Source organism: Euleptes europaea, chromosome 2, assembly GCF_029931775.1.
Source record: "Euleptes europaea isolate rEulEur1 chromosome 2, rEulEur1.hap1, whole genome shotgun sequence".
Classification (NCBI taxonomy): Eukaryota; Metazoa; Chordata; class Lepidosauria; order Squamata; family Sphaerodactylidae; genus Euleptes; species Euleptes europaea.
The window spans coordinates 17,586,951-17,613,472 of record NC_079313.1 but is presented as its reverse complement, the minus strand read 5'-3'; the positions used below and the strand labels follow the sequence as shown (position 1 = coordinate 17,613,472).

At 46.1% G+C, this 26,522-nt stretch overlaps 1 protein-coding gene across 1 annotated transcript in view; it reads left to right on the top strand.

The window, feature by feature from the left end:
* Positions 1 to 21,607, top strand: part of TEDC1 (tubulin epsilon and delta complex 1) — a 53,202-nt gene extending 31,595 nt beyond the window's left edge. Inside the window, exons 7-9 of the mRNA XM_056844689.1 lie at positions 5,352 to 5,438; positions 10,401 to 10,604; positions 21,227 to 21,607. Coding sequence (XP_056700667.1) covers positions 5,352 to 5,438; positions 10,401 to 10,604; positions 21,227 to 21,607 — 672 coding nt within the window. The remainder of the gene's footprint in view (positions 1 to 5,351; positions 5,439 to 10,400; positions 10,605 to 21,226) is intronic.
* Positions 21,608 to 26,522: the final 4,915 nt, after the last annotated feature.

The window sequence follows — 26,522 nt, the reverse complement described above, 5'->3', positions numbered from 1 at the left end:
TTAATGAGAGGTACTATAGCTTGTGGGCATTCTCAGGCTGCACTGGGCCTTGCTAGAAATGCACAAGAAGATGAAGAAGAGTTGGTTTTTATACCCCGCTTTTCTCTATTTTAAGGGGTCTCAAAGCAGCTTACAATCCAAATCCCCCTCCCCACAACAGGCACCTTGTGAGGCAGGTGAGGCTGAGAGACTTCTGAGAGAACTGTGACTGACCCAAGGTTACCCCACAGGTTTCATGTGGAAGAGTGGGGGATCAAACCTGGTTCTCCAGATCAGAGTCCGCCACTCTTAACGTCTATGCCACTCTTAACCTTTATGCCATCTTCAAGTACTTGAAGGGCTTTCATAGAGGATGGTGCCGAGTTGTTTTCTGTTGCCCAGAAGGTCGGACCAGAATCAACTGGTCGAAATTAAATCAAAAGAGTTTCCATCTAGACATTTGGAAGAACTTTCTAACAGAGCGGTTCCTCAGTGGAACAGGCTTCTTCGGGAGGTGGTGAGCTCTCCTTCCCGGGAGGTTTTTAAGCAGAGGCTAGATGACCTTAGGCAGATCATGAGAAGGAGGGCATCTTGGCCATCTTCTGGGCATGGAGTAGGGGTCACTGGTGGTGTGGGGGGAGGTAGTTGTGAATTTCTGGCATTGTGCAGGGGGTTGGACTAGATGACCCTGATGGTCCTTTCCAACTCTATGATTCTGTGGCTCTCAAAAACCTCGGGAACTGCCACAGATCCTACAGAATCCTCTGTGCACATGTGGCCACCTGGTTTCTTGAAGGCTTCCAAAGGCATTGCTAGTCTTTTCTGGGACTGCTCAGCAAGCCTCTTGCCTGGCCGAGTGCAATGATGTAATTGGATCCTGGACTTCTGTAGTCAGGGACCAAAAAACACTGAAATTTGCAAAGAAATTTTGCATATAGAATTTTAATGGGAGATGCTGCCCCACCCCCCAAAAAATAATTGGATCTCCAGAATTTGGACTGCATTCAGATTTGGAGATAATTGGGCAGTGTCTTAGAGCCAGCGTGGTGTAGTGGTTAAGAGCAGTGGTTTGGAGCAGTGGAGTCTGATCTGGAGAACTGGGCTTGATTCCTCGCTCCACATAGGCGGCGGAGGCTATTCTGGTGAACTGGATTAGTTTCCCACCCCTACACACGAAGCCAGCGGGGTGACCTTGGGCAAGTTACACCTCTGTTAGAACTCTCTCAGCCCCACCTACCTCACAGGGTGTCTGTTGTGGGGAGGGGAGGTGATTGCAAGCCACTTTGAGTCTCCCTTAAGTGGTAGAGAAAGTCGGCATATAAAAACCAACTCTTCTTCTTCCTAGCTTTAACCTGTAAATACCTATAATCCTTTTTTTGCCTTTCTCCCAGCATGATATACACGATCAACCAAAACCAGTCCTTCCCTATGGCAAATCTGCAACAAAAATGTCCAATTCAGTTATCATTCTCGTAAAGTTTAGAAGACATAGCATGGATGGGGTGCATCGAACGCTGGTTTTTGCACATGGAATTTTAACAGGAGATGCTCCATATGAATATTCTAAGAGCCTCTGACTGTAAACAATATTTGTTGCTCTCCCCCCCCCTCCCAAAATCACGACACTTGGGAGAACTGTCAAAACATTCTGCTACGTTGGCAGTGACAGGAATGACAGCTTGAACAAATGAGAGAGGAAGGGGAGGTCTTTCTATGGAAAAACCCTTGGGTTTTGTTAATCTTCAGTTATTTATTTAAATTTCTTTCCTGTTCCCAGCTATAGGGCTTGGTGCAGATTGAAGTGTGTATGTTTTTAATGCAGTGTAAAAATAAACTCTCAAACCTTAACTGGTTCCTAATAATTTAAAATCGCAGTTACTCCTGCCACTTGGGACTTGTTTTAGATTCTGGAACAAGTTTTTATCCTTGCTATAGGGCTTTTTTTCCTTAATAGATTCAGCACAGTCTCCCTAATTTAAAGCATTACAGCTAAAAATATGCAGATTCTGAATTATCTACGAGACAGCTAGCAATGCCAGACAAGTCTAGATCTGATGCTCGTCAAGGGGGGGTATGCAGAGGGGAAAGGTCTATTTGACTTGTTTGTGGGAAACTATTAATGAAGAAGCTAGCCCAACATTTCCCCTCTTTGTCAGGTGAACATGAAACTCCCTGTGACTAGTTGATCTGATTATGCCATTGATATCCTTTGCTCCCAGATTTGGCTCCAGAGGCAACTAGCAACAATTAAATATAAGACAGTCTACTTTAGTATCAACAAAGACTGTAAGGCCAAGCATAAGACCAGTGTCATTAAAACACTCTAGACTAGACAGTTTTCACTGGAAAAGACAATCATGCTAGGAAAAGTTGAAGGCAGCAGGAAAAGAGGAAGACCCCAACAATAGATGGATTGACTATACAACGGAAGCCACAACCCTCAGTTTGCAAGACCTGAGCAAGGCTGTTAAAGATAGGACATTTTGGAGGACATTGATTCATAGTGTTGCCATGAATCGGAACCGACTTGACGACACTTAAAACACAGACAATTTTGAGGCACATCAGCATTATTCAAGAGTACCACTAAAACATCTCAGAAATAAGAGCCTCGTGGCGCAGAGTGGTAAGCTGCAGTACTGCAGTCCAAGCTCTGCTCATGACCTGAGTTCGATCCCAACGGAAGTTGGTTTCAGGTAGCCGGCTCAAGGTTGACTCAGCCTTCCATCATTCTGAGGTCGGTAAAATGAGTACTCAGCTTGCTGGGGGTAAAGGGAAGATGACTGGGGAAGGCACTGGCAAACCACCCCGTAAACAAAGTCTGCCTAGATAACATTGAGATGTGACGTCACCCCATGGGTCAGTAATGACCCGGTGCTTGCACAGGGGACCTTTACCTTTTTTAATGAGAGTGCAGTCTTAGTAGTCACGCTCAATCATCTATTGGGCCACCCCTTGGAGACATGCTGTTCCCCCAAAAGATGAATTCCGTAAGAACATAAGAAGAGCTTTGCTGGATCAGATCAGTTGTCCAGGAAGTCCAGGATCCTGCTTCGTACAGTGACCCGCTAATCACCCTGAAGGGCCAACAAACAGGGCATAGAGGCCAAGGCCTTCTCCTGGTATTCAGAGGATTACCACCTCTAGATTTGGAGGTTCCATTTAGTCATTATGGGTAACAGCCACTGATTGACCTCTCCTCTATGAATCTGTTGAATAATTTAAAGCCATCTATATTCGTGTGGAGGTGGAAAGTGCTGTCATGTCACAGCTGGCTTATGGCGACCCCGTAGGTTTTCAAGGCCAGAGACATTCAGAGGTGGTTTGCCATTGCCTGCCTCTGCATGGGCTGAGAGAGTTCTGAGAGAACTGTGACTGGCCCAAGGTCACCCAGCAGGCTTCATGAGGAGGAGTGGGGAATCGAACCCAGGTTGGCCAGATGACAGTTTGCCGTTCTTAACCACTACACCATGCTGGCTCTCATCTATATTCATGGCCATGACTAAATGTTGATCTAAACCCAGCGGGGACACAGAGTAGCTTACCATGTCATTCCCTTTCCCTCCACTTTATCCTCACAACAACCACCCCATGAGGTGGGTTAGATTGAAAGTGTTGGACAGGCCCAAGGTCACCCGATTTGTTTCCTGGGTCTCCCAGATCCTAGACCCACACTCTGAACCAATACACCATGCCGGCCGACTGTCCATGTGTCTCTCTTGACTCTTCGCAGGAGGAAAGGCTTGGATGGACTCTGTCTGCCATGCCCGTCCCCTGCTGTGCTTGTAATTGACCAGTGTGCATCTGTCTGCTCTGGGGATGCCAACTCTCACATTGTAGTCTGGCTCCTGCGCCTTTTCAGGCTGCTTTACAAGCATTGGTTTGACCAGCATGGATGTACCTTGTTCCTGCCGTACATGTTTTTGATGCAGGCTATTCCCCCCCCCCCAATTGGTGCCAAATTCTCACCGTGGTTTAAATGGTTTAAAAGGGATCATGTCAGAGCTTCATACCTGGTCAGTATCCCCTTCCATAACCTCAGAATAGCTTTTACCTCCCTCCGGTTTCAAACCATGCCAACGGCTTGGATAGCTGGACGTCACTCGCAAACACCATGGGCCTCTTGCCTATGTATCTGTGGATCTGCTCCAGAGGACCTAATTCATTACACCTTATTCTGTCCTCTTTACACAGAGCCCAGACTTAAATTTCTCGGTGCGTTTCTTGTGGATTTCCTGCATTGTGGATTTCCTGCATTGTGCAGGGGGTTGGACTTGATGGCCCTGGTGGTCCCTTCCAACTCTATGATTCTATGATTCTAAAGGACCTAAATCTTTTTCCAGATCCAGAGAAGCTGCTCTTTCTCCCATCAGATGCCAATCCTGATGTTTCCTACAAAGTGTCACTTTTTGCTTTAGCAGCCAAGGAAATCCGAGCTGTTTTTAATCAGGGAACTTAACATATTTAAATAGTAGCTTCTTGGAGGGTCAGACTGTTTTAAAGTTTTTTCAATGTTATTTTATGTTATTTTAATGTTATTTTAATGTTTTGTATGATAGATGGCCTTTGGCCACAAACAATACACTTTATATCATATCAAATTGGTGTGTGTGTGTGTGTGTGTGTGTGTGTGTGGAAATCCATAAAGTAGAGGTTTTTCTGTACCCTTTAAAAACAATCCCCCTTTTTTAAAAATTAAAATAACTAAAGATCTTTGTCTGCTGGTTGTTCTGGCATCCCATTTATCCCACCAACTTACCTTATCTTAAAGATTTCTAATTGGTGTGTGTGGGGGGATCCATGAGTTGCTACTTAAGTCTGGTTAATATATCTAAGAAGCTCTTTAGTCCCATAAAGTAGGGGTGTTCCCTGTACTCTTTGAAAAATAAAAATCTTTGTCCGCTGGTTATTGTGGCATCCCATTTATCCCTCCAACTTACCTTATCTTAAAGATTTTATTTTATTTTTTTATAAAGAGCCATGGCTTGTATTCCACCTAGATTTTCACAGGTGCAGAGGTGGGGGTGATTTTTGCTGACCACCTCCCACACACAGGAGACTTCTTATCCTCCCCCCCCCCAGCTATTCCTCGGAGTCCCCCATCCCCCAGAGGCAGCATTTCAGGATGTGTTTTGGACTACCATGGTGGGAGGGGGGGTCCGCAAAAATCTCCCGTCCCCTCCACACACACACACAAATCTGGGTGGGATCCAAGCCAATATTTACTTCCATATCCCCTGGTACAAAGTAACAACATTTTGTCTTCAGAATCATGAGGTTGGGTTCGGAATTGCAGCTGCCGTGGTGTAGAGTTGCACAAAGCCCAGCATTAGTGAGGCAGGAATTTTCTCTCTTCTTCCCCCCACCCCCAGCTGTTGCAGTCGATGGAATCTGAAAACTCCCGATTGGAAGCGTTTCTCAAATGGAAGCCCCTGGAGCTGGTTTATTGGCGTTGGATGGTATGGTTTTAGTGTATTTGCTCAGAACGTTTTATCCTTCCTTTCTCAAGTTCAGGGCTGCGTACAGATAATATAGATATCAAAATACAGTTAATACTGGGGGGTGTAGTGCCTTAGTTTGATCTTAGTTTGAAAAATAACTTGCACAAATGTGTTTTGCTGTCTCCTCTTTCCAGATATGCAGAGCTCCATAAAAAAGGACAAGGCCCTCCTTCAATGGAGAGTTTATTTTGCGCTTTAAAAATAATCAGTACGTATTGAGTATCCCTTATCCGTACTGCTTGGGACCAGAAGTGGTCCGTATTTCAGATCTTCCATATTTTGGAATATTTTGGAATTTTTGCATATACATAATGAGATATTTTGGGGATGGGATCTAAATTTATTTACGTTTTATACACTTTACCCACACAGCCTGAATGTAATTTTAAACAGTATTTTTAATAATTTTGTATACATTGAACCATCAGAAAGCAAAGGTGTAACTATCTCACCAGGCTCTGGAGAGGCCGGATGGCGTGGATGTGAGTCAGATCTGTGCCCCCTGGCCTGTTGGAAGTCAGGAGAGGCCAGGCAACGCAGATCTGCCTGCATTCCAGCTCGAAAGGCCCAGTTTTCGGATCAGTCTGTATATTAGATGTCCGGATAAGGGATACTCAACCTGTACTAGCTATAGTGCTACAACATTGTAACAATCTTATTTTAACAATTACAGCTTTCCAGCTTTCATTAAAGAAATTTCTAGCCCTTTTGACTGCATTTAGAAGAGGAAAGATGCTGGGGTGGATCTGACACAGTGTTTCCACGGGCACGAGGCTTTCTGCTTTTGGAGCACGTTTCATGGTTCTCCCTTGCAGCCCAGAACGCTCCTCGAAGTCCTGCTTCTGAGGGTCCCCCCTCTCCCAGTAGAAGGATTTAGGGTAGTGTTTGGGGCTGCTGCAGGAGAGGGGAGAGATGGAAGTCGAGCTTCATGAATGAAAGGTCTGTGTTGGATCCACCCCTCAGACTGCACCTTTCTCCTTTTAACTCTGCAACCAAAAGGGGCTAGAGACTTGCTTTTTAAAATGGAAGCTGGGAACTAGTACATTGCTGCTGTGTCTTTTACCTATGTTTTTTTTAACAAAGCCTGGTGGCAGGGGAAATGGCAGCCACGTAAGGATGAGGCAACTAAATTGTCTTCATGCTGAAGCAGCTCAGTATATGGATTCACAGCTGGGGGTATGGATGGATTCTCTGAAATTCAAGACACAATTTGGAGTGGAGTAGATTTATGACAGTGGATCAACTTGCCATCTCTGCTGATAAGGGAGATGATACCAAAGCTGCAGTGAAATATTCATGCCCTTACCATTAAAGTATGTCCTGGCTAGGTCTGTGCTTTGGAGCTGCTAGGAGCTTTTGTTATAAGCACTTAGATTACATCCCATTGGGTTTGATTTCCAATGAAAATTTTTACTAGCAGAATCTCCCTTCCTGGGAAAGCCAGCATGGTGTAGTGGTTAAGAGCGGTGGTTTGGAGCTGTGGGCTCTAATCTGGAGAATGGGTTTGATTCCCCACTCCTCCACATGAGCAGTGGACACTAATCTGGTGAACTGGATTGTTTTTCCCACTCCTATACATGAAGCCAGCTGGGTGACCTTGGGCTAGTCATAGCTCTCTTAGAGCTCTCTCAACCCCACCTACCTCACAGGGTGTCTGTTGTGGGGAGGGGGAGGGAAGGTGATTGTAAGGCGGCTTGGGTCTTCCTTAAGTGGCAGAGAAAGTCAGCATATAAAAACCAACTCTTCTCCTCCTCCTTCTCTTTGATTTGCCCCCATGCTGTTCTTGTGTGTGTTTGGGAGGGTAGTAATCCCTGTCCTCCAGGAGCTGCATTTGGGGAAGTTCAGTGGGCTCCAGTGGGAGGGGGAAAGTGGGAAATCCCGTTCTGGCAAAAGAAGTGCTTTCCATTAGCGGATATTATCATCTGGATCCGAGCCAGCGTTTTTTGACTCCTTTGGTGGCTTATCATTGTCTTGACTGCAATATGAGATTCAGGCCAACAGGAGAAAACCTCCCTTCATACATCATCACAAATAGAAATGCCTGTTCTTCATCTTTTATGCCTTCTAAAATATGGCAATACCTAGTTTGCTATAATCCAAATGGCTTTTCCAAAGAGAGATGCTTAAATGTCAGTACCAATTATAGGGCACTAAATTTCGGGAACTGCCTGAAACTGCAGTCGGGTAGCATATTTGGAATTGCAGATTTCCCTGAGTGGCACTGAATTATGTTAAAAATCAATAAGGTAACATGAGAAACAAGTATATCCATTCTGCTTAAATATGACCCTTCAATACTTTTTGAGCTGTAGGAAATTGTTTTCTCATAATGAGAATTTAAAACTTGTGGTATCCAGTGATGAGTTTCTTCTATGCAGTATTGGGGTGAAAAGTATCTTCCCATAAAATACTTCCCAAACTTAAAAACATACATGTGCTGACTTATACAGGAGCTTTGTTGTCTATAAGGTTCATAACCAAGGCTTGTAAAATATTTTAAAGTCCTAGCAATTTTTAAGGAGTTAGAAGATTTCCAAGAGTGACTGTTAGTTTAGGAACCTAGGACCACAGCCTGGAAATTCAACCCTGTTAATACTTAATTTAAATGTGTGTGTGTAAAGTGCTGTCAAGTAACAGCTGACTTATGGCAACTCCGTAAGGCTTTCAAGGCAAGAGATGTTCAGAGGTGGTTTGCCATTGCCTGCCTCGGTGTGGGTTGAGTAAGTTCTGGGAGAACTGTAACTGGCCCAAGGTCACCCAGCAGGCTTCATGTGGAGGAGTGGGGAATCGAACCCGGTTCTCCAGATGTGAGTTCACTGCTCTTGACCACTACACCACACTGGCTGTCACTTAATTTAAATGCTTACAGTGAATTCAAGAAGCTAAGTGATACTACCAGTAATTGTTTTTACACTTCACTAATTAGCAAACCATTACCTGTTTCAGTGATTTAAGGAACTAAGATCTCTCTCTAGCTTCCCTGAATTAGTAAGCATAAGAATTTTATTTTCAGGCACATCTGTCTTTTAAAGGCTGTGGTGCAACTTTCTCTCAACCCTTCCCCCAGAGGACTGAGTATAAATTATCCAGCTGGGGGAAACAACCATGGTTAGCAAGCTGCCATTTCCCTGCATGAACTCTCCTCTGATTTTAGAGGTCACTGGGTGCAATTTCTGTAATTGACTGGGGCACCCCATTAAAGCACACGCTGCAAACCACATGTAATTGGGATGATTTGCTGGTGTGGGCTGTTAATCGTTGTGGCAGAGAGATGCATTAGCATCTGATGGTCTAGTGGAGTGCATGGGCGTGGGGTGACAGCTTAAACTGATGGTGCAGCGGAAAACTGTACAGTGGCTCAAAAACTATTTTTTTAAATCAAGTAGGGGAGGTGCCGTGGCTCAGTGGTAGAGCATCTGCTTGGCAGAAGGTCCCAGGTTCCATCCCCGGCATCTGCAGTTTCAAGGAGGTAGTAGGGGATGTGCCATTTGGATATTTATAACATCATTCACAGGCCATACAAAATTAACAACTTAAAAATTAGCCAACCAAGCCCCAAGCAGGCAGCTGCCCCAGATGACCCCCCCAAGCAGGCAGGCATCCAGCCGGTGGTGCACTTGCCCACCTGGTGGCACAGGATGGTCTGTTGCACCAGCCAGGCGTAGCTGTCCAGCCGCACGCCGGAGTTGCTCCTGCTCCGCACAGTCGGGGGCCGGATTCTACAGCCAGCTCCTGCTACCTCTGCCTGCAGGGATGAAATGAGGACACACTGGCTAAGAACTCTCCCCCCCCTGCGCATTCTGGCCTTGCCCCCTTTAACCCCTCCATTGTCACCACTTCCGTCCCCAGCCCTCTTGTAGTGCAGAGGGAATAGGTTTCTCCATGGCCCGGGTGGGAAAGGGTTAACACAGTTTCTTGGGTGGTCCTAGCAGCTCCATAGCTAACGACTCTTCTGCAAGGGGGAAAAAAGGTTCCTCTTCTCAGCAAAACAAACTCACATCTGCCTTGAATAGAGGCTATTTCTGTTTGCGGGAGGGGGCAGATCACCAGTCTTAGATCCTTCTGAGCTAGAGATCTGCCAGGACCCACGAAGGACCAGACCAAATGATTTCGCAGGCCTTAAACGCCCCCCGGGCCTGACGTTCCCCACCCCTGGACTAGAGTAACACACCCTCCTTTCAAGTGTGCTGTGGTGGATTTCTGCCAAATCTACCTACTGGTGGGGCGGCGGCCCTGGTCCTAGCAGCAGGGTGGGGCTGTACATGAAGAAGAAGAAGAATTGGTTTTTATATCCTGACTTTCTCTAGCACTTAAGGAAGAATCAAACCGGCTTACAATCACCTTCCCCTCCCCACAACATACATGTGAAGTAGGTGGGGCTGAGAGAGCTGTGACTAGCCCAAAGCCACCCAGCTGGCTTCATGTGAAGGAGTGGGGAAACCAACCTGGTTCTCCAGATTAGCGTCTGCTACTCATGTGGGGGAGTGGGGACTCAAACCCAGTTCTCCAGGTTAGAGTCCACCGCTCCAAACCACCACTCTTAACCACTTCACCACACTAGCTCTCATGATTGGTGGCTGTAAACTTGTTGGGGCATGGACACTGCTGTATACTGCTGATACTGTTCCAGTGTAAACCTTCTGTTCCCTGATGGACTCCTGTTCCTTGTTCTTGGGAAGCTGCAGCACCATTTCCCCGTGCAAGAGTGTAGCAAGCCCTTTTGTCAGGAATGAGCTTCGTTGTTGCATTTTTCTGAGAATAGAATCTGTGTAGTATTTGACAAGTAGATATAGTACAAGCTCACCTTGTTTTAGCACGTAAGGTTCTCTAGGTCACATTTGGTAACAACCCCCTCTACTGAATTAAGGGCCACAAAATAAATCAACGAACCTTTGAGAACTTCCCCCTCCTCTCCCTCAGGAGTCTGTTTTGGATCCTGAAGTGGAAGACCCAAGACCTCACAATGAGCGTCACGAGTGCCCTGTTTCACCAGACGCCGCCCTGAGTTGCTACAGTGTGGTAAGAATTGTGGAAGAAATTGACAGATGCAAGAAAGATCTGCTGGCACTCAGTGACACTGTGTGTGACCTTGTAAGGTGCAGAAAATTGAGCTGCCAAGTAAAGGTAAGGGTCAATCAGAATGCTGCTTTTGCCGATGTCAGAATTCTGTTTTCGTGGCCTCCGTTTGTTCTCTTCCCCACTTCTGTAAATGACATCTAAGATGTCACGTGACATTAATCAGAGAATTCACTTAATCACCCCCCTCCCCTAATCCTGCTGTTGCACGTTCTAAGAAATTTGACAGAGCAAACTGTGATATAGTTAGATGCGGATCATGGGGCCCATCAGTTAAAGGTCAGGAAGGAAGAGTTAGCTAGGCTTACTGGTCACCACACCTAAAAAAGGATATTGCAGAGCTTGAGAAGGTGCAGAAAAGAGCAACCAAAATGATCAGGGCACTAGAGCAACTTCCCTATGAGGAAAGGTTAAAGCACTTAGGGCAGTTTAGCTTGGAAAGAAGGCAGTTATGGGGAGATATTCTCTCATAATACCAGAATGTGGGGTCATCTGCTGAAGCTGGAGGGTGAGAGATTCAAAATAGATAAAAGGAAGTATTTCTTCACACAATGCATAGTTAAATTGTGTAAGGTCTGAGTTCACCTGTGGATTCCCAATCACCAAACGTCCAGACAGAGTATTCTAAGAAGCTGGTTTATTTAGGAAGCAGGAGGTGAATAGCAGGAACTTACGGGGAAAGGTACGAGGACTCTAATGGGGGGGGGGGAGGGCTGGTTGGAACATATACAGAAAACCAAAGGCACAGTTAGATCCCAGGCCTAGCCTGGTTCCCATGGTAGATTACAGTTATCACGCAAACAGAGAGCGAGCAGACATAACAACCTTCTGAGCTACACAACCTTGGAAGCCAGCTGCACTCACAGGGCTGGAGCTCATATTCGGGGGGCCCTAGGCCCCCCCCCACTTCCGTCCGACGGTGCGGGCTTGTCTGGGTACGAGGCGTGGAATTGACGCAATAGGCGAGGGGCGGAGACATAACGATGCTTAACCCATTCGTTGTGGGAGGGGCTGAAATGCTTCCAACGGACTAGTTACTTTAGCCCTCCCCCCCAATGTACACAGGAATCAAGAATTTTGGACACCTCGCAGTATTCCTCCCCCCACCACCATTTCAGGGACCTCTGGGGCTCTGTTGGATGCCACTGAGGAGCCAGCACATACTGTTTTAGTAAACTAACATGAAACACTGGATGGACTCTTCAACTTTTTGGGAAGCTGCAATTCCACTGTTACTTCGCTAATGATCCGAGCAATAGGAAATGGCCCAATGTACTTCTCACTCGATTTTCTAGAGGGTTGTAGAGACCGCAGATTCTTGGTAGAAAGATACACTAGATCACCCACCCTGAAGGTCCAACCAGGAGCCCGATGTTTGTCTGCCTGGGCTTTGTACTGTCTTTTGGCCCTTTCTAAGTTTTTAGTCAACCAAGGCCATGTAGATTGTATGTTCTGAATCCAGTCCGATATCTCAGTGCTCCCCTCCTCCCCCGACACATCCACTTGACCGACAGGTCCAAACTCCTTGCCATGGGCAATGTGAAAGGGGCTGAAACCAGTGGACTGATGAACAGAATTATTATACGCATACTCTGCAAAAGGCAACAGGTCAACCCAATCATCTTGGTGGTAATTCACATAACAATGGAGGTAACATTCTAGGACAGCATTAACTCTCTCGGTTTGTCCATCCATTTGGGGGTGGAACGCACTTGACAACCCTTGTTCCACTCCAACCAATTTGAGGAACGCTTTCCAAAATTTGGCTACGAACACCGATGTGCGGTCAGAGATTATCTTGCACGGGAAGGAATGATATTTGAAAACGTGTCACAAACAAATGAGCCAGTCTTTGAGCAGAGGGCATGCCAGCGCAAGGGATTAGATGTACCTGTTTGGAAAAAAGATCAGTAACCACCCACAAAACTCTTTTCCCTGACTTAACGGTAAATCAGTCATAAAGTCCATGGCAATGACTTCCCAGGGCCCCTGAGGCACCTCTAAAGGCTTTAATAGACCGGTCGGCTTGCCGGTTGGGCGTTTCGCAGTGGCACACGCTGGACAGCTGCGGATGAAGGAGTCCAGGTCTGAATGCATACCTGCCCACCAGAATTGACGACGGAGCAAATGTAACGTTTTAACGAAACCAAAATGTCCAGCGGTTTTCGCTCCATGAGCAAGTCCCAACACTTCTGCCCACAAAGCTTTAGGCACGTACAATTTAGCATCCTTAACCCAAACTTCCCCCCGCTTTTCGAGCCCTGAAGGTAGAACCTTGGCATCCACTTCCGCCTGGCAATGATGGATTAGAGCATCACGGAAGGAATTGGGCAGTCCCTCCGGGACGACGGGTTCGCTTTCTGCTGGGGACTGGGTTGCAGGGCGGCTGTTAGCATCTCCGAGTATTGGCAGAGAAACGGGAGAGGTAGCCCTCCCGGTGGGCAGAGAGGAGTCAATCGCTGTCTGGGTGTGCCGCGCTTGGGCGCGCTTTTGAACCCCCAAGGTGGGCAAGGTGCCCCCTTGCTCTGGAGTAAATAGGGATTCGGTGGGGCGTTCTACCTTAAACGGGTACTGAGGGAGTCGGGAGAGAGCGTCAGCGAACAGGTTTTGCCTGCCTGGGATGTGTTTGATCACAAAACGGAACCGGGAAAAGAAGTCCGCCCATCGAACTTGTTTTGCTGTGAGTTTATGAGACCCGGTTAAGGCTTCAAGGTTTTTGTGGTCCATCCAAACCTGGAAGGGGGTTTCTGTTGCTGCTTTGGCTGCTTCGGCTGCCTGTGCGTCGTTCAGTGCCTTAGTCCGCGCCGCTAACAGTTCCACCGTCCGGGCTTCTGCTTTACCCAATGCCACTCCTAATTCCGCCGCTTGAGCCACAGCGGTGTTCCTAAAGAGTTGCTTCAAAAGAGGAGTTAGAAACATCTTCGCTTCTTCCAGGTTAGTAAGAAGCGGCATCACTTGTCGCTCCACGTCCCCCGAAGCCGACCCAAAGTCTGTTTGTAACAGTTCCTGGATTTGAGTTTCCATAGTCGACTGCGGTGATAGTTCCATAATGTGCAACACAATCTTGGCGGCAGCGTTTCTCGCCTCCAACTGGAAACGGTCGCTTCCCCCAGTGCTCTCCGCCTGTAAGCTCTAGTCCCATAATTATCCCATAAACTGACATCCATAGACAAGAAGTCCTAAGAGAGTTGATTTATTGGGAAATCCACAGGTTAACAGAAGCTAAGAATCAAATGGACACTAATGGAAACTACAAGCACAGTACAGGGCATATATGGAAGCATAGGGCAAATTGGGGTAGATCTGGATGCCATGGCAATCCTTCTCCCAGGAGCTGTCAGGGAGGTAGGATTCTACCGGCATTCCCACAGAGTTCAGTCTAAACACGTTGTTTGCAGGGCTATAGCTGGCCTTGGCCAGCAGCTGGAGAAAACCGCAACATTCCTTTCTCAGGCCATGTGTCAGATAGGGCTTCTGACAGCTCCGTGCTCAAACAAGATGGTTTCCCCACAAACAAAATGGAGTCCTCCGTGCACTCCTTCCTCCCCCCGTTTTGCACACGAGCTCCGGCCAGGGATTTACAATTGTATTGGGACCCGCCCGTGTAAATCTCCGATCTGATATCGGGTCCCGCACACAAAGCCGAGAGCTCGGCCATCTCCTCCACTGATTGCTCATGATTGTTTCTGTTTCAGTTTTACTTAAGTCATTACCGGCAGGAAACGACTACATTGTCTCTTTGTTCCTGTAACCCTATTGTGTCAGCCCTATAAATGTATCCACTCTCCCCCAGTTATGTATTCCAGCCTTGCGCGTCTCTTACTGAAATCACTGACTTTCTGAAATAAATATTTGAATCGCTGCTCTGCCTGGATTGAAGGTCTATTGCCTGAAAAGCTGTGTATTTGCTGAAGCCTGACACTATGCCTGACACCTCCATAGCGGCCCGTAGGAAAGGACTGTCCAACAAATCCTCGAAAGCCGCGGTACTTGCGATCAGCTGCTTTAGTAGGGAAGTGCCCTCCTGCCAGCTTTGGTCTGTCCTCCAGAAAACCCTGAAGATGCCTCTCAAGTACTTCCCCAGGGTTGTAAACCTGAGTTGTCTGCCTGTGACAGCAGTGAAGCTAGCATTGACTGAATGGGCCATATGCATTCCTAAGCAATATTTTCTCCTGGCTACGTCCAGGAGAATATGGGGAATACAAGCATGCTGGGAACCCTCTGCATCATGAAGTTCTTATGGAGCGTAATGTTTAACAAAACCAATTTCTAGAAGAAGATGAGTTGGTTTATATATACCGATTTTCTTTACCTTTTAAGGAGAATCAAACCGGCTTACAATCTCCTTCCCTTCCTCTCTTCCCACAACAGACACCTTGTGAGGTAGGTGAGGTTGAGAGAGCTTGGAGAGAACTGTGTCGAGCCCAAGGTCACCCAACTAGCTTCTAATCTGGTTCTCCAGATTAGAGTCCACTGCTCCTAACCACTCCACCACACTGGCTCTCTAGAGTTTATACCGGAGGGCCTTATACTGGTAGGCATTGTTCCCTCTTGGAATGCCGCTTTTAAAAGGAACTTCGATCACATTATATCTCTCCCTTTTAACATATAAATCTAATGCCTCTTGTCTGACATAACACCTTCTTTACTAAGTGACAGGGATCCCAAGGCTACATTGTCAGTGGCAAATTTTGTTTCAGTCCTTACATCCCTCAAACATTAGATATATGCTGCTCAGGATCAATGGATCAAGGAGCTTCTAAGAGATAAAGAAAGGTAGACATTGTATGCCAGCTTTAAGAGAACAGATATTCTCAGGAAAATAAGCAGGTTGTGCCCGCATCCTTTCCAAAGGTGGGCTTGTCGCTTTGTTGCCATCAAAGGTACACAGCCAGGATTTACAGTGCAGTCCTAAGGAGAGTTACTCCAGTCTAAGCCCATTCATTTCAATGGGCTTAGACTGGAGTAACTCTCCTTAGGAATTCACTGTTAGAGCACTATGAGAGTACCAGAGATGCATCTGTAGAGCAGTGTGTTTGAAAGGCTGCCAAGATGCAACCTCCTTTGCTTGGCACGCTGCCCATGTAGTTGCCACCTTTCAGGCCAAGGGCATATACCTTCACGCTAACCACCGTGCAGAGGAGCAGATCTTGCTACCTTCCCAGCTCCTGAGCAGACAGCCTTGCACAATAAGCAGTGCAGAGTTCCAATCCACCTCTCTCCCCTCTTCTCCATAATGTTGTGCTTGGAAACTTGGACAGGTGAGGCTGGAATGTTGTTGGGCAGACAGGTGTAGGAGCTTTACTCTGCTCTGGTTAGACCTCACCTAGAGTATTCTGTTCAGTTTTGGGCACTGCAATTTGAGAAGGATGTAGACAAGCTGGAACGGATCCAGAGGAGGGGAACAAAGATGGTGAGGGGTCTGGAGACTAAGTCTTATGAGGAAAGGTTGAAGGAGCTGGGTATGTTTAGCATGAAGAGGAGAAGACTGAGAGGGGATATGATAACCATGTTCAAATACTTGAAGGGCGATCATATAGAGAGATGATGGTGCCCGAGTTGTTGTTTTTCTGTTGCTCCAGAAGGTCGGACCAGATCCAACAGGTTGAAATTAAATCAAAGGAGTTTCCGTCTAGACATTAGGAAGAATTTTTGAAGAGTTAGAGCAGTTCCTCAGTGGAACAGGCTTCCTCAGGAGGTGGTAAGCTCTCCTTCCCTGGGGGGTTTTAAGCAGAGGCTGATTCTATGACCGTAGGCAGATGATGAGAGGGAGGGCATCTGGCCATCTTCTGGGCATGGAGTAGGGGTCACTGGGGTGTGGGGGGAGGTAGTTGTGAAATTTCTGCATTGTGCAGGGGGTTGGACTAGATGACCCTGGTGGACCCTTCCAACTTTATGATTCTATGAGAAACTGCCCACTCATCCTCCGCTGGGAATTGGTCCCTTCTGAGGGCTTGGCTCCTGCTGTCTCAATATGTCCCCCCCTTGTGATAGAATTTGTAATTTCAAGATATTTCCTTATATTCGTCTAATGTGTTAATTTGAAGACCTTCCTTAAGATCACATGTTCAAGTAGGCAGTTCAGCTAGTTGAGAGTGGTTGTGTGAACCTGTTGGAGTTGCTCCTTAGATTAAAACTCTTTGAACTACTCCTTGTGCTTTTGGTCTCTATTTTGGAATCCAGAAACATTACACACATATGCACAATATTCTTGTGTAGAGAGCCAGCGTGGTGTAGTGATTTGGAACGGTGGACTCTGATCAGGAGAACCGGGTTTGATTCCTCTCTCCTCCACATGAATGGCGGAGGCTAATCTGGTGAACTAGATTTGTTTTCCCCACTCCTACACATGAAGCCACCTCATTTGGTTTTAATGTGATTTGGGAGACCTGTGACTTGTTCAGTGAAAGTGGGAGCAGGTTGTTAACAAAATGCCGGGTGCCAGTGGCTTGGCCTTGTGTGTGGACACCTTGTGCCCTTTAACTTTTGGGCTAGTCACCCTCTCTCAGCCCCACCTACCTCACAGGGTGTCTGTTGTGGAGAGGGGAAGGGAAGGTGATTGTAAGCCAGTTTGATTCTTCCTTAAGTCGGCATATAAAAACCAACTCTTTGTCTTCTCCTCCTCCTCCTCTACAATATAACCAGCACCTCCTTTTTACAATGTACTTCCTCGATAAACACATTCTGACGTCTTTTTCTGCTTTTGGTTTGTTCGTTTGTTTGTGTTTTGAGAGAATCTCACTTTGTGTTTTGCCTTACACATTTGGCATCTCTTTATTATTCTCTCTTTCGACATTCTCACATTTTTGTATTTGTGGCATACTTAAACTAAGGCATTGTTGCAGTCACTCAAGCTGGTTCCTTTAAAAACCACACTTATTAGTTAAGACTAGGAGATTCTTATTTACTTATTGGGATATTTTGATCTTGCCTTCTGTCGGATTGCAGATAATATTTGGCCATATTTTTCTGTATGGATGTGTTTCCCTTAGGCACCTTGCTTTCCCTGTCTTGTAAAGGCTTTCCAAGTCTCAAAAGGATTCAGAAGCTTACAATGTACAATGCAAGAGAACTAATTTAAGTACACAATGGCTGTGCTTTCTTTTAACGGTTTCTGGGTGCTTTATTTGCAATGCAGTTCTTTCTTTCCAGCATCCAGCTTCAAAACTTAGACTCAGACACCATTCAAAAGATTCTATTTTCTTCTTCTGTTAAGAACTCCCCCTTTCTGGGTGAAATCGGCTTTCTGCAGTCCTGCAGCCTCCATGTCTTCCAATGTGTCTCAGAATAACAATTAATACTCCTGAGGTGGCTTTGAATAGGAACGTCTTGTTTCAAAATGTATGAGACAGGGGAGTGCATTTTAAAGTTCAGCGATTGCAGAAAAGTACTGATCCTGACAAGATCCTATGCTCAAAGGGTATGGTTTTGTTAAGACTTTTCCACCAACCAAGGTGGGCTTGATTTGTAAATGGGGGTGGTGGCTTATTTGGTTTTAATGTGATTTGGGAGACCTATGACTTGCTCAGCGAAAGCGGGAGCAGGTTGTTAACAAAATGCCGGGTGCCTGTGGCTTGGCCTTGTGTGTGGACGCCCTGTTCCCTTTAAATACGAAAGCCTTTATTGGCTTTAAAAGGGAAAACATACAGTGGAGTTTACAGTAAAATCATGATATAAAGTATTCAGGTATCATATGGTAAAGTTTACTATAGAATCATTTTTATAACAACATACATATCCCACTAGATGGGTTACTTGGTTATTTAATCCTGAGTTAACCATTATATGGTGTAGAGTAGCAATCATGTTCTCTAATTACAAGCAAAAAAACCTTGCCACTGAGTCAGTAATTGTTGTATCTTGCGTGGTCATAAGGTAGGACACCTTTGAACTGGTAGGTAACCTTTCCCTATCAGCAAGTAACGGGTCTATGAGATTGGAACTGCTCCTATCGTAGAGTGGACACTTAAGGAGGATATGTGAAACTGTTTCTATGTCGCCTTCTCCACATGGGCAGACCCGATCCAGATATGGAACTTTATTAAATCTTCCATATAGTAATGCAGATGGTAATACATTTAATCTAGCGAGCATATTTGCTCTCCGCTGTTGGGGTACAGTTAGGCACGTGAAATATTGCGCCACAGATGGGTTATATGGCCAAGGCTCCCAGCACAGGGGCGAACATCTACTACTTGCTAATCTTTTAAGCTTCTGCAGTTCTATATCTATAAATCTATGCATAATCATCTCAAATGCTGCTTTTTCTGTAAGGCAGTACAAGGAATCCAAAGGGATTGCCCTTTAACTTTTAGCACTTTGTGAAGGAAGAACGGGGGTGGCTTTGGAGATAAGACTTTAATTTGGAGGCAGGCGGTGCCCTGGGGGATGGGAGTTCCCCGTTTGCTTGGGACAATTCTCCCTTGCCTCAGGTCTTAGTATGATTGTGTGTGTGTGTAAAGTGCCGTCAAGTCGCAGCAGACTTATGGCGACCCCTTTTGGGGTTTTCATGGCAAGAGACTAACAGAGGTGGTTTGCCAGTGCCTTCCTCTGCACAGCAACCCTGGTATTCCTTGGTGGTCTCCCATCCAAATACTAACCAGGGCTGACCCTGCTTGGCTACAGAAAAAAACAAGCCATCCTCCCCAAATACAGCAAGAGAGCTAAGTTACCTGGGAAGACAAGAGCCACAAAACCAGCAATGCCACCTGTTAAATAGTCCCAAGGAGGCATCCACAGCAGTAAAAACTATTTGTCCCTTTTCCAAGAAGGGAAGCGATGGCAGGACCTTTAGCAACGTCAGCAAACAGAATGAGGGGGACAGCTCCTGGATGCAGGAAATGAAGACGCCGTACCGAGCAATACACGTCAGTCTGATTTACTTCACTTCAGCAGAGCCTGATGACGGTGAACTTCAAGGATCCTAAGGGAGTTAGCTGGGCAGGTCTCAGAACTATTAGCTATCTTATTTAAAGGCTCAGGGGAGAATTGTAAAATGGCAGGAGGGAAGGAAGATCCTGTCACGGCACAACCTAGTTTTGCTCACCCCACTCCTGAATGACAAATCATTTTTTCTTGTGTACGTATTAAACGTGACAAGTTTACACTTTTATTTTCCAAATGTAGAAACCAGTCTGATACATATATTTCCTGTGTCTAGTAAAGGGCTTGAAGTACACCCAGACCTGGATGGCACAGGCTAGCCCGATCTTGTCAGATCTCAGGGCTAAGCAAGGTCGGCCCTGGTAGTACGTGATGGAAGGCCACCAATGAAGTCCAGCGTCGCTATGCATAGCCTGGCAATGGCAAACCAACTCTGTTCATCTCTTGCCTTGAAAACCCAATGGGTTTGTCGTAAATCGGCTATAGACTGATGGCACTTACTATCACATGTACCCCCCTCATTCAGATAGAAGAAGAAGAAGAGTTGGTTTTTATATGCCGACTTTCACTACCACTTAAGGGAAACTCAAGCCGGCTTACAATCACCCTCCCCCTCCCCCCAAGAGACACCCTGTGAGGTAGGTGGGGCTGAGAGAACTCTTAATAGAACTGTAACTTGCCCAAGGTCACCCAGCTGGCTTCATGTGTAGGAGTGGGGAAATCAAACCCAGTTCACCAGATTAGAGTCTACCGCTCATGTGGAGGAGTGGGGAATCAAACCAAGTTCTCCAGATCTGAGTCCACCAGTCCAAACCACCGCTCCTAACCAGTACACCACACTGGCTCTCTACACCACACTGGTGTCTTCAGTCCCCTATGTGACTACAGTGATCTTGCACATGGTATAATTCTGTGGAGTTACTTTATTAGATACAGAGATGCTCATTTATTGATTTTTCGAAATGGCCTTGGTATTTTACTCAAAGATATCAGGGTATATTATCACACTTGTGCACAGCTTTCATGTACAAGTCCGTACAGATTCCTATAACGTGCTTAAGGCAACTTCGTGTGTGCACTGCTGCCTATGGTGAAATCTCTTAACTGTCTCTTTCGTTTGAAGAAGAAGAGTAGGTTTTTATATGCTGATTTTCTCTACCTTATAAGGAGAATCAAACTGGCTTAAAATCTCCTTCCCTTCCTCTTCCCACAACAGACACCTTGTGAGGTAGGTGGGGCTGAGAGAGCTCGAAGAGAGCTGTGACTAGCCCAAGGTCACCCAGCTGGCTTCATGTGTAGGAGTGGGGAAACCAACCCAGTTCACCAGATTAGTGTCTGCTGCTCATGTGTAGGAGTGGGAAAATCAAACCCAGTTCACCAGATTAGAGTCTACCGTTCATGTGGAAGAGTGGGGAATCAAACACGGTTCACCAGATTAGAGTCTACCGCTCATGTGGAGGAGTGGGGAATCAAACCTGGTACTCCAGATTAGAGTCCACAACTCTTAACCACTACAACTTTCTGGCTCTTGTCAGATCTTGATTACTACATTCCAGGAAGGTTACATGGTGTTTATGAATTTGGAGGGTTTGATGTCTGTACATTCGTTTGTACCATCTCTTAAATCTTTGTGTAAATTTATTCTCAGTTGCTACCACAAGGGAGGAAAAAGGACAGAAATAAGAATTGTAAGCCAAAATGGTCAGGGGAGTTTGGTTTCCTGCAGCGCTCTGTTTTATCTTCGCTGTTTTGCGGGACTTGACCTGATCATTGTTTCCTCTTCACAGGCGGGAGCACAAAAGCAAGAACTGCCGGGCAAAAGGGAGTTCTGCAGCATTGTCCAAAGAGCACAAGAAACCGTGAGGCGGAAACTGTCAGATCTTAAAGGCCAGAGTAGTCCCTGTAGAGTCAATGGAGTGCACGGCCCGTACAGGCTCGTGTTTACAGGGAGGCGTTCACACCCCATTAAGACTGGCTTCATCCGGCCAGAGGCCAAGACTGCTGTCAGGGAAGGAGTCACCGCCACCGACGTAATCAGCGAGCTGAAGAAGAGAAAAGCCGGACTAATGGTAGAGCTGAAGCAGCAGCAGGAGGCGTGCCGGCGGAAGGTTGGCGAAGCTATCGAGGGGCTCAACCAGGTGCTTTTAATCGCCCCAATGTATCGGTGAGAAGCAAGAGAATACAGACCAGTTGGTTGAATTTGGTAAGATTATTTTGTGGCAGGGAGAGCAGACTTTGACCCTGGCCTCAGACACTTAACATAAACCTCAGCTTTGGGCCACGTATTGAGGATACTTGCCTGTTTGTATCTCTTCTTTTCAGGATGGCCATTGTTTTATTTTTAATTTATTACTGTGATTTTGTGTGTGTGTGTGTGCAATTTTGGATCTTACTTTATAATGTATTTTTTACAGTATTCTGTACATTTCCCTGTGTTTTAATAGAGAATATATATATATATAATTATATTTATATTATAAATTAATGTTGGCAGTCTTCTGGTTGTCAGTGGGAACTGTCTGCCCTTCTTTCTAATATGTGGAAAGGTGCTTCGGATCACTTTTTGCTAAAGTCGTCCTGAACAAGAGAGAGTGCAACAAATTGCAGTGCTGAGTGGATCCTAAGTGTACGGGCAGGAGACATTGGTTCTAAAAGTTCAGGAAGAGTGCAGAGATGTCCATAGGCAACACTGGTGAAACCAATCATTGAATGAAAAGCACCATGGATGGTTGAAACAAGGACAGTTTCAGAAGGGACTCTGCCTTTTGGACTGCTTTTTGGACCACTATGGAATGGCTGATGAGTACTTGAGGGGGTCAGACTTCTGAACTTTCCCCTCCAATCCACAAACACAGGTGATTAATTTTTTTTTTTGTAAGTATGCTCTATAGCAGGGTTGTCAAACATAAGGCCCGTGAGCTGGAGCCTGCCCCTTGAGAGCTCTTATCCGGCCTGCGAGCCAGCCGAGCAGCCAACTCCCCTTCCCCCCACTCTTGATCTGGGCTGGCAAAGCATGTCCCGGCCCGACCAAGTGACATTTATGTCCTATCCGGCCCTTGTAACAATTGAGTTCGACACCCCTGCTCTATAGGTATCTGAGGAAAAACACACCCACATTTTGGAGTGGAGAAACAAACAAAATTAGAAACTCATTCAAAACAAGCCCTTTATGCACTTTTTGTAGCTTTAACTTTTCAGCACTGCTAGGGCTAGTTTTTAAAAGAATTGCTGTTAGTTTGTTATTTGATGTAGCAATACATAGATACTATTTTTCCAGCTTCCCTGATTCTTGTGGTTCCAGAAGTGCATACCTGTGAGATTGTTCCTCTTCCTCTTTATTATTTTTCAATCTCTCAGCTTTTTCTGTGCCTTGGAAGCCTACCAAATTCAGTGGATGATCATTGAAGCAATCCCTCTGGATTAAAACGAGAGGCCAAATCCTAATTGGGATGGAACTGAAGGAATCCAGTCATTCATAGCTAAAGAGCCTTGTTCAGGCTTCTGCAGTAGCCAAAGGCTGGTGATGTCACTGAAGAATGATAGACGACCTCATGTTAAAACTCACATGTGGACTAGAGACATTAGCATATATGGGAAGACACTGATATAAAAAAGACAGTTAAACATTTAAAGAAATTGCAAGAATTTGGAAGAAATCCTAAGTAAGTCTAATTGGAAGTCAGTTGTGTTTTATTCAGTGGCGTTTACTGCCAGAAAACAAGAAGAGTTGGTTTTTATATGCCAACTTTCTCTACCACTTAAGGGAGAATCAAACCGGCTTAAAATCACCCTCCCCTCCCCACAACAGACACCCTGTGAGGTAGGTGGGACTGAGAGAGCTGTGACTAGCCCTAGTCAGGGGTCAGCAAACTGCGGCTTGAGAGCCGCATGTGGCTCTTTGGCCCCTTGAGTGCGGCTCTACAAACTTAGTTCGGAGCCCCTGCTCTCGCACCCGCTCGCGCCGGCAGCCGGGCTGCAGAGCCGGCGCGCCTGAGAGAGAGAGAGCAAGCGAGAGAGCAGGTGAGCAGATGCGCTCTCTCACCACCACCACTCCCGCCATGGAGAATGGCCGGGTCCCCCTTGCCCTCAATGGTTGGGAGGCTAAAGCCTACCTTCCCCCCTAGCGGCGCGATTGCTGGTCGGGCGGCTGGGCAGTTCCTGGCCCGGGCCCACCCGCCTATCAGCTGTTGGGCGGGCTTCCTTTGGCGGCGCGTCCCCGGCAGTGGCGCTGGGCCGCGGCGCCCCGTCTTCTGCGGCGCCGACTCTGTTCCCCTGTCTTCTGGGCCTGCGGTTCCCTGTAAGCCGGGAAGAGGCACACTTTGGAGCCAGCGCAGGGGCTTGTCTGGTAAGTGGAGGGTGGCGGAAAAGCCCCCGACCCGGGACACACGTCATGCTACAACTCAGGGTCGTCTGCTGAAGCTGGAGGGTGGGAGATTCAAAACTGATAAAAGGAAGTATTTCTTCACACAATGCGTGGTTAAATGGTGGGACTCCCTGCCCCAGGAGGTGGTGATGGCTGCCAACTTGGAGGGCTTTAAGAGGGGAGTGGACCTGTTCGTGGAGGAGAGGGCTATCCATGGCTACTAATCAAAATGGATACTAGTCATGATGCATGCCTATTCTCTCCAGGATCAGAGGAGCAGGCCTATTATATCAGGTGCTATGGAACGCAGGCAGGACAATGATGCTGCACTGTTCTTGCTGGTGGGCTTCCTGGAGGCACCTGGTTGGCCACTGTGGGAACAGACTGCTGGACTTGAAGGGCCTTGGTCTGATCCAGCACAGCCTTTCTTATGTTCTCATGTGTTTACTGCGTCTGTGAATCTAGAGAAAAGTTTGCTCACATTGTTCACATTAAGTGTTTGTCAGTCATTGTCATGATTTAATTTTATGGATACCTTACTTACTTTTTTCCCTCCTCAGAGGCCATGTCTACCCACTGGCTTTCTTGGCGGTAGACCTGGACTCCGAGGAGGGGAAAAAGTCCCCCTTCAGAGGCCAGGCCACCAATTGGCTTCTATGGGCCTCCAGAGGCCTGGTCTACTGCCAAGAAAGCCAATGGGTAGACCTGGCCTCCCAATGGGACTCAGCCGGAGGCCAGGTCTACCAATAGGCTTTTATGGCGGTAGACCAGGCCTCCAGACGAGGACCCCGGACGGGGAGGGGGAAATGGCAGGGACTTACAATTTAATTGTTATCAATAAATAAGATCATTATTAAGTATGATATCAAGTTTTATTCAGTGTACCTATAGTTTAATTAAGACTTAAAACTTTAATTAAAGTTTATTAAGTTAATAAACAGTGTACCTACCTATATAGTTTAAGTTTAAGAAATTTGGCTCTCAAAAGAAAACTCAATCGTTGTACTGTTGATATTTGGCTCTTTTGACTAATGAGTTTGCCGACCCCTGCCCTAGGTCACCCAGCTGGCTTTATGTGTAGGAGTGGGGAAACAAACCCAGTTCACCAGATTAGCCTCCGCCGCTCATGTGGAGGAGTGGGGAATCAAACCCAGTTCCCCAGATTAGAGTATACCACTCCAACCATCTCTCTTAACCACTGCACCACGCTGGCTCTAGTGTTCCGAGGATTACGACTTTTGTCTTGGAGATTCTCCCCCCACCACAACCACCACCTTTAACACAGAGGTTTCATGTAGCATTTTTTTGTGCTGGTCAGGAATCCCAGGACTTTTAAAATAAGAAATAGGATTTAATAGCATGCCGTTATTTAAGTCCCTTTTCTTTCCCTTTCTGCTTTGCAGAATTGAAATTGCTTCTTTCTGTTTGGTCTCCCTGGTCTGCTTCAGCCTTGTTATTTGCAGGGCACACACTAAGAATAGAAATAGGTTAGATATTTTTAGTTGGTTTTTCTTTTTCTTTTCTTTTTTTGCCTAGTAACTTCTAGCCAGTATTACTGAGAATATAAAAAATGTAATTTCTGTTAGCATTGCTGGGCACACAGTACTGGAAAATATTCCATATATCTCCAAAATTACACTGCTGAGGAAGCCTTTGTGAAAGAGTTTTTTAAAAACATCTAGTACTCACGATTTTCGTTGTGATTTCCTCCATGCGATAGATCAGTCCTGTCATATATATGACTTTGACATAATATATATTACAGTCTGGCCCAAACTCATCAGGGCTTGAAAACTAAGCAGGGTCGGCCACGGTCAGTACTTGGATGGGAGACCTCCAGGGAAGACGCATGAATACATGAATCAGATGTGTTCATGCCTTCTCTGCCTTCTACTGAATCAGACCCTTGGTCCATCAAAGTCAATATTGTCTACTCAGACCGGCAGCGGCTCCCTGGGGTCTCACCTGCTTGCCTAGTCCCTTTAACTAAAGATGCCAGAGATTGAACATGGGACAGTCTGCATGACAAGCAGAGGTTCTATCACTGAGCCACAGGCCCTCCCCTGTATTCCTAGATACCTATTCAACTGTGAAGGGTTCTATAACATGAGGCTCTCCCATCTCCCATTCTCTGAAGGGTGGGAAGGCAGATTTTAAAAGAAAACCACCTTCAGACTGGACCTATGCAAAATTTGCTAAATGGAGAATTTTTTTAAGATTCAAGCTCTTGGCTACTTTTGGGAAGCATACAAGAATGCAAGAATCAATGTAAAGGCACTCACAGATTTACAGACTCCACCTAGGTACCCCTAACGACATAAGGAAAAGGGCAGAGGGGGGAAGACCGGAGTTGCTCTGCAGAGGAAGGCAATGGGAACCCACTTTGGTTTTGTCTCTTACTTGAAATAGCCAGAGGCTGGGGTTACCATGAATCAGTTGCAGCTCAGTAGCACGTTGTTATTATTATAGCTGGGAACGATTTTGGAAGTACCTAGGATGAAATTTAACTTGAGAGTCACTTTTCTAATCTTGGGGTTTGGCCACCATTTTTAAAAACAACAGCCAAAACTAATGAGGTGAATTAAGGTCAGTATCTTGGTACTTATGAGACCGATTTTGAATTACTACAATGCTTAGCTATTGCAATAACTTACAAATCTCATTTGTCTTTTGGTGAATAATACTCCATTGTTTGGCAGGTCTAAGCCTTTAAATGCAAA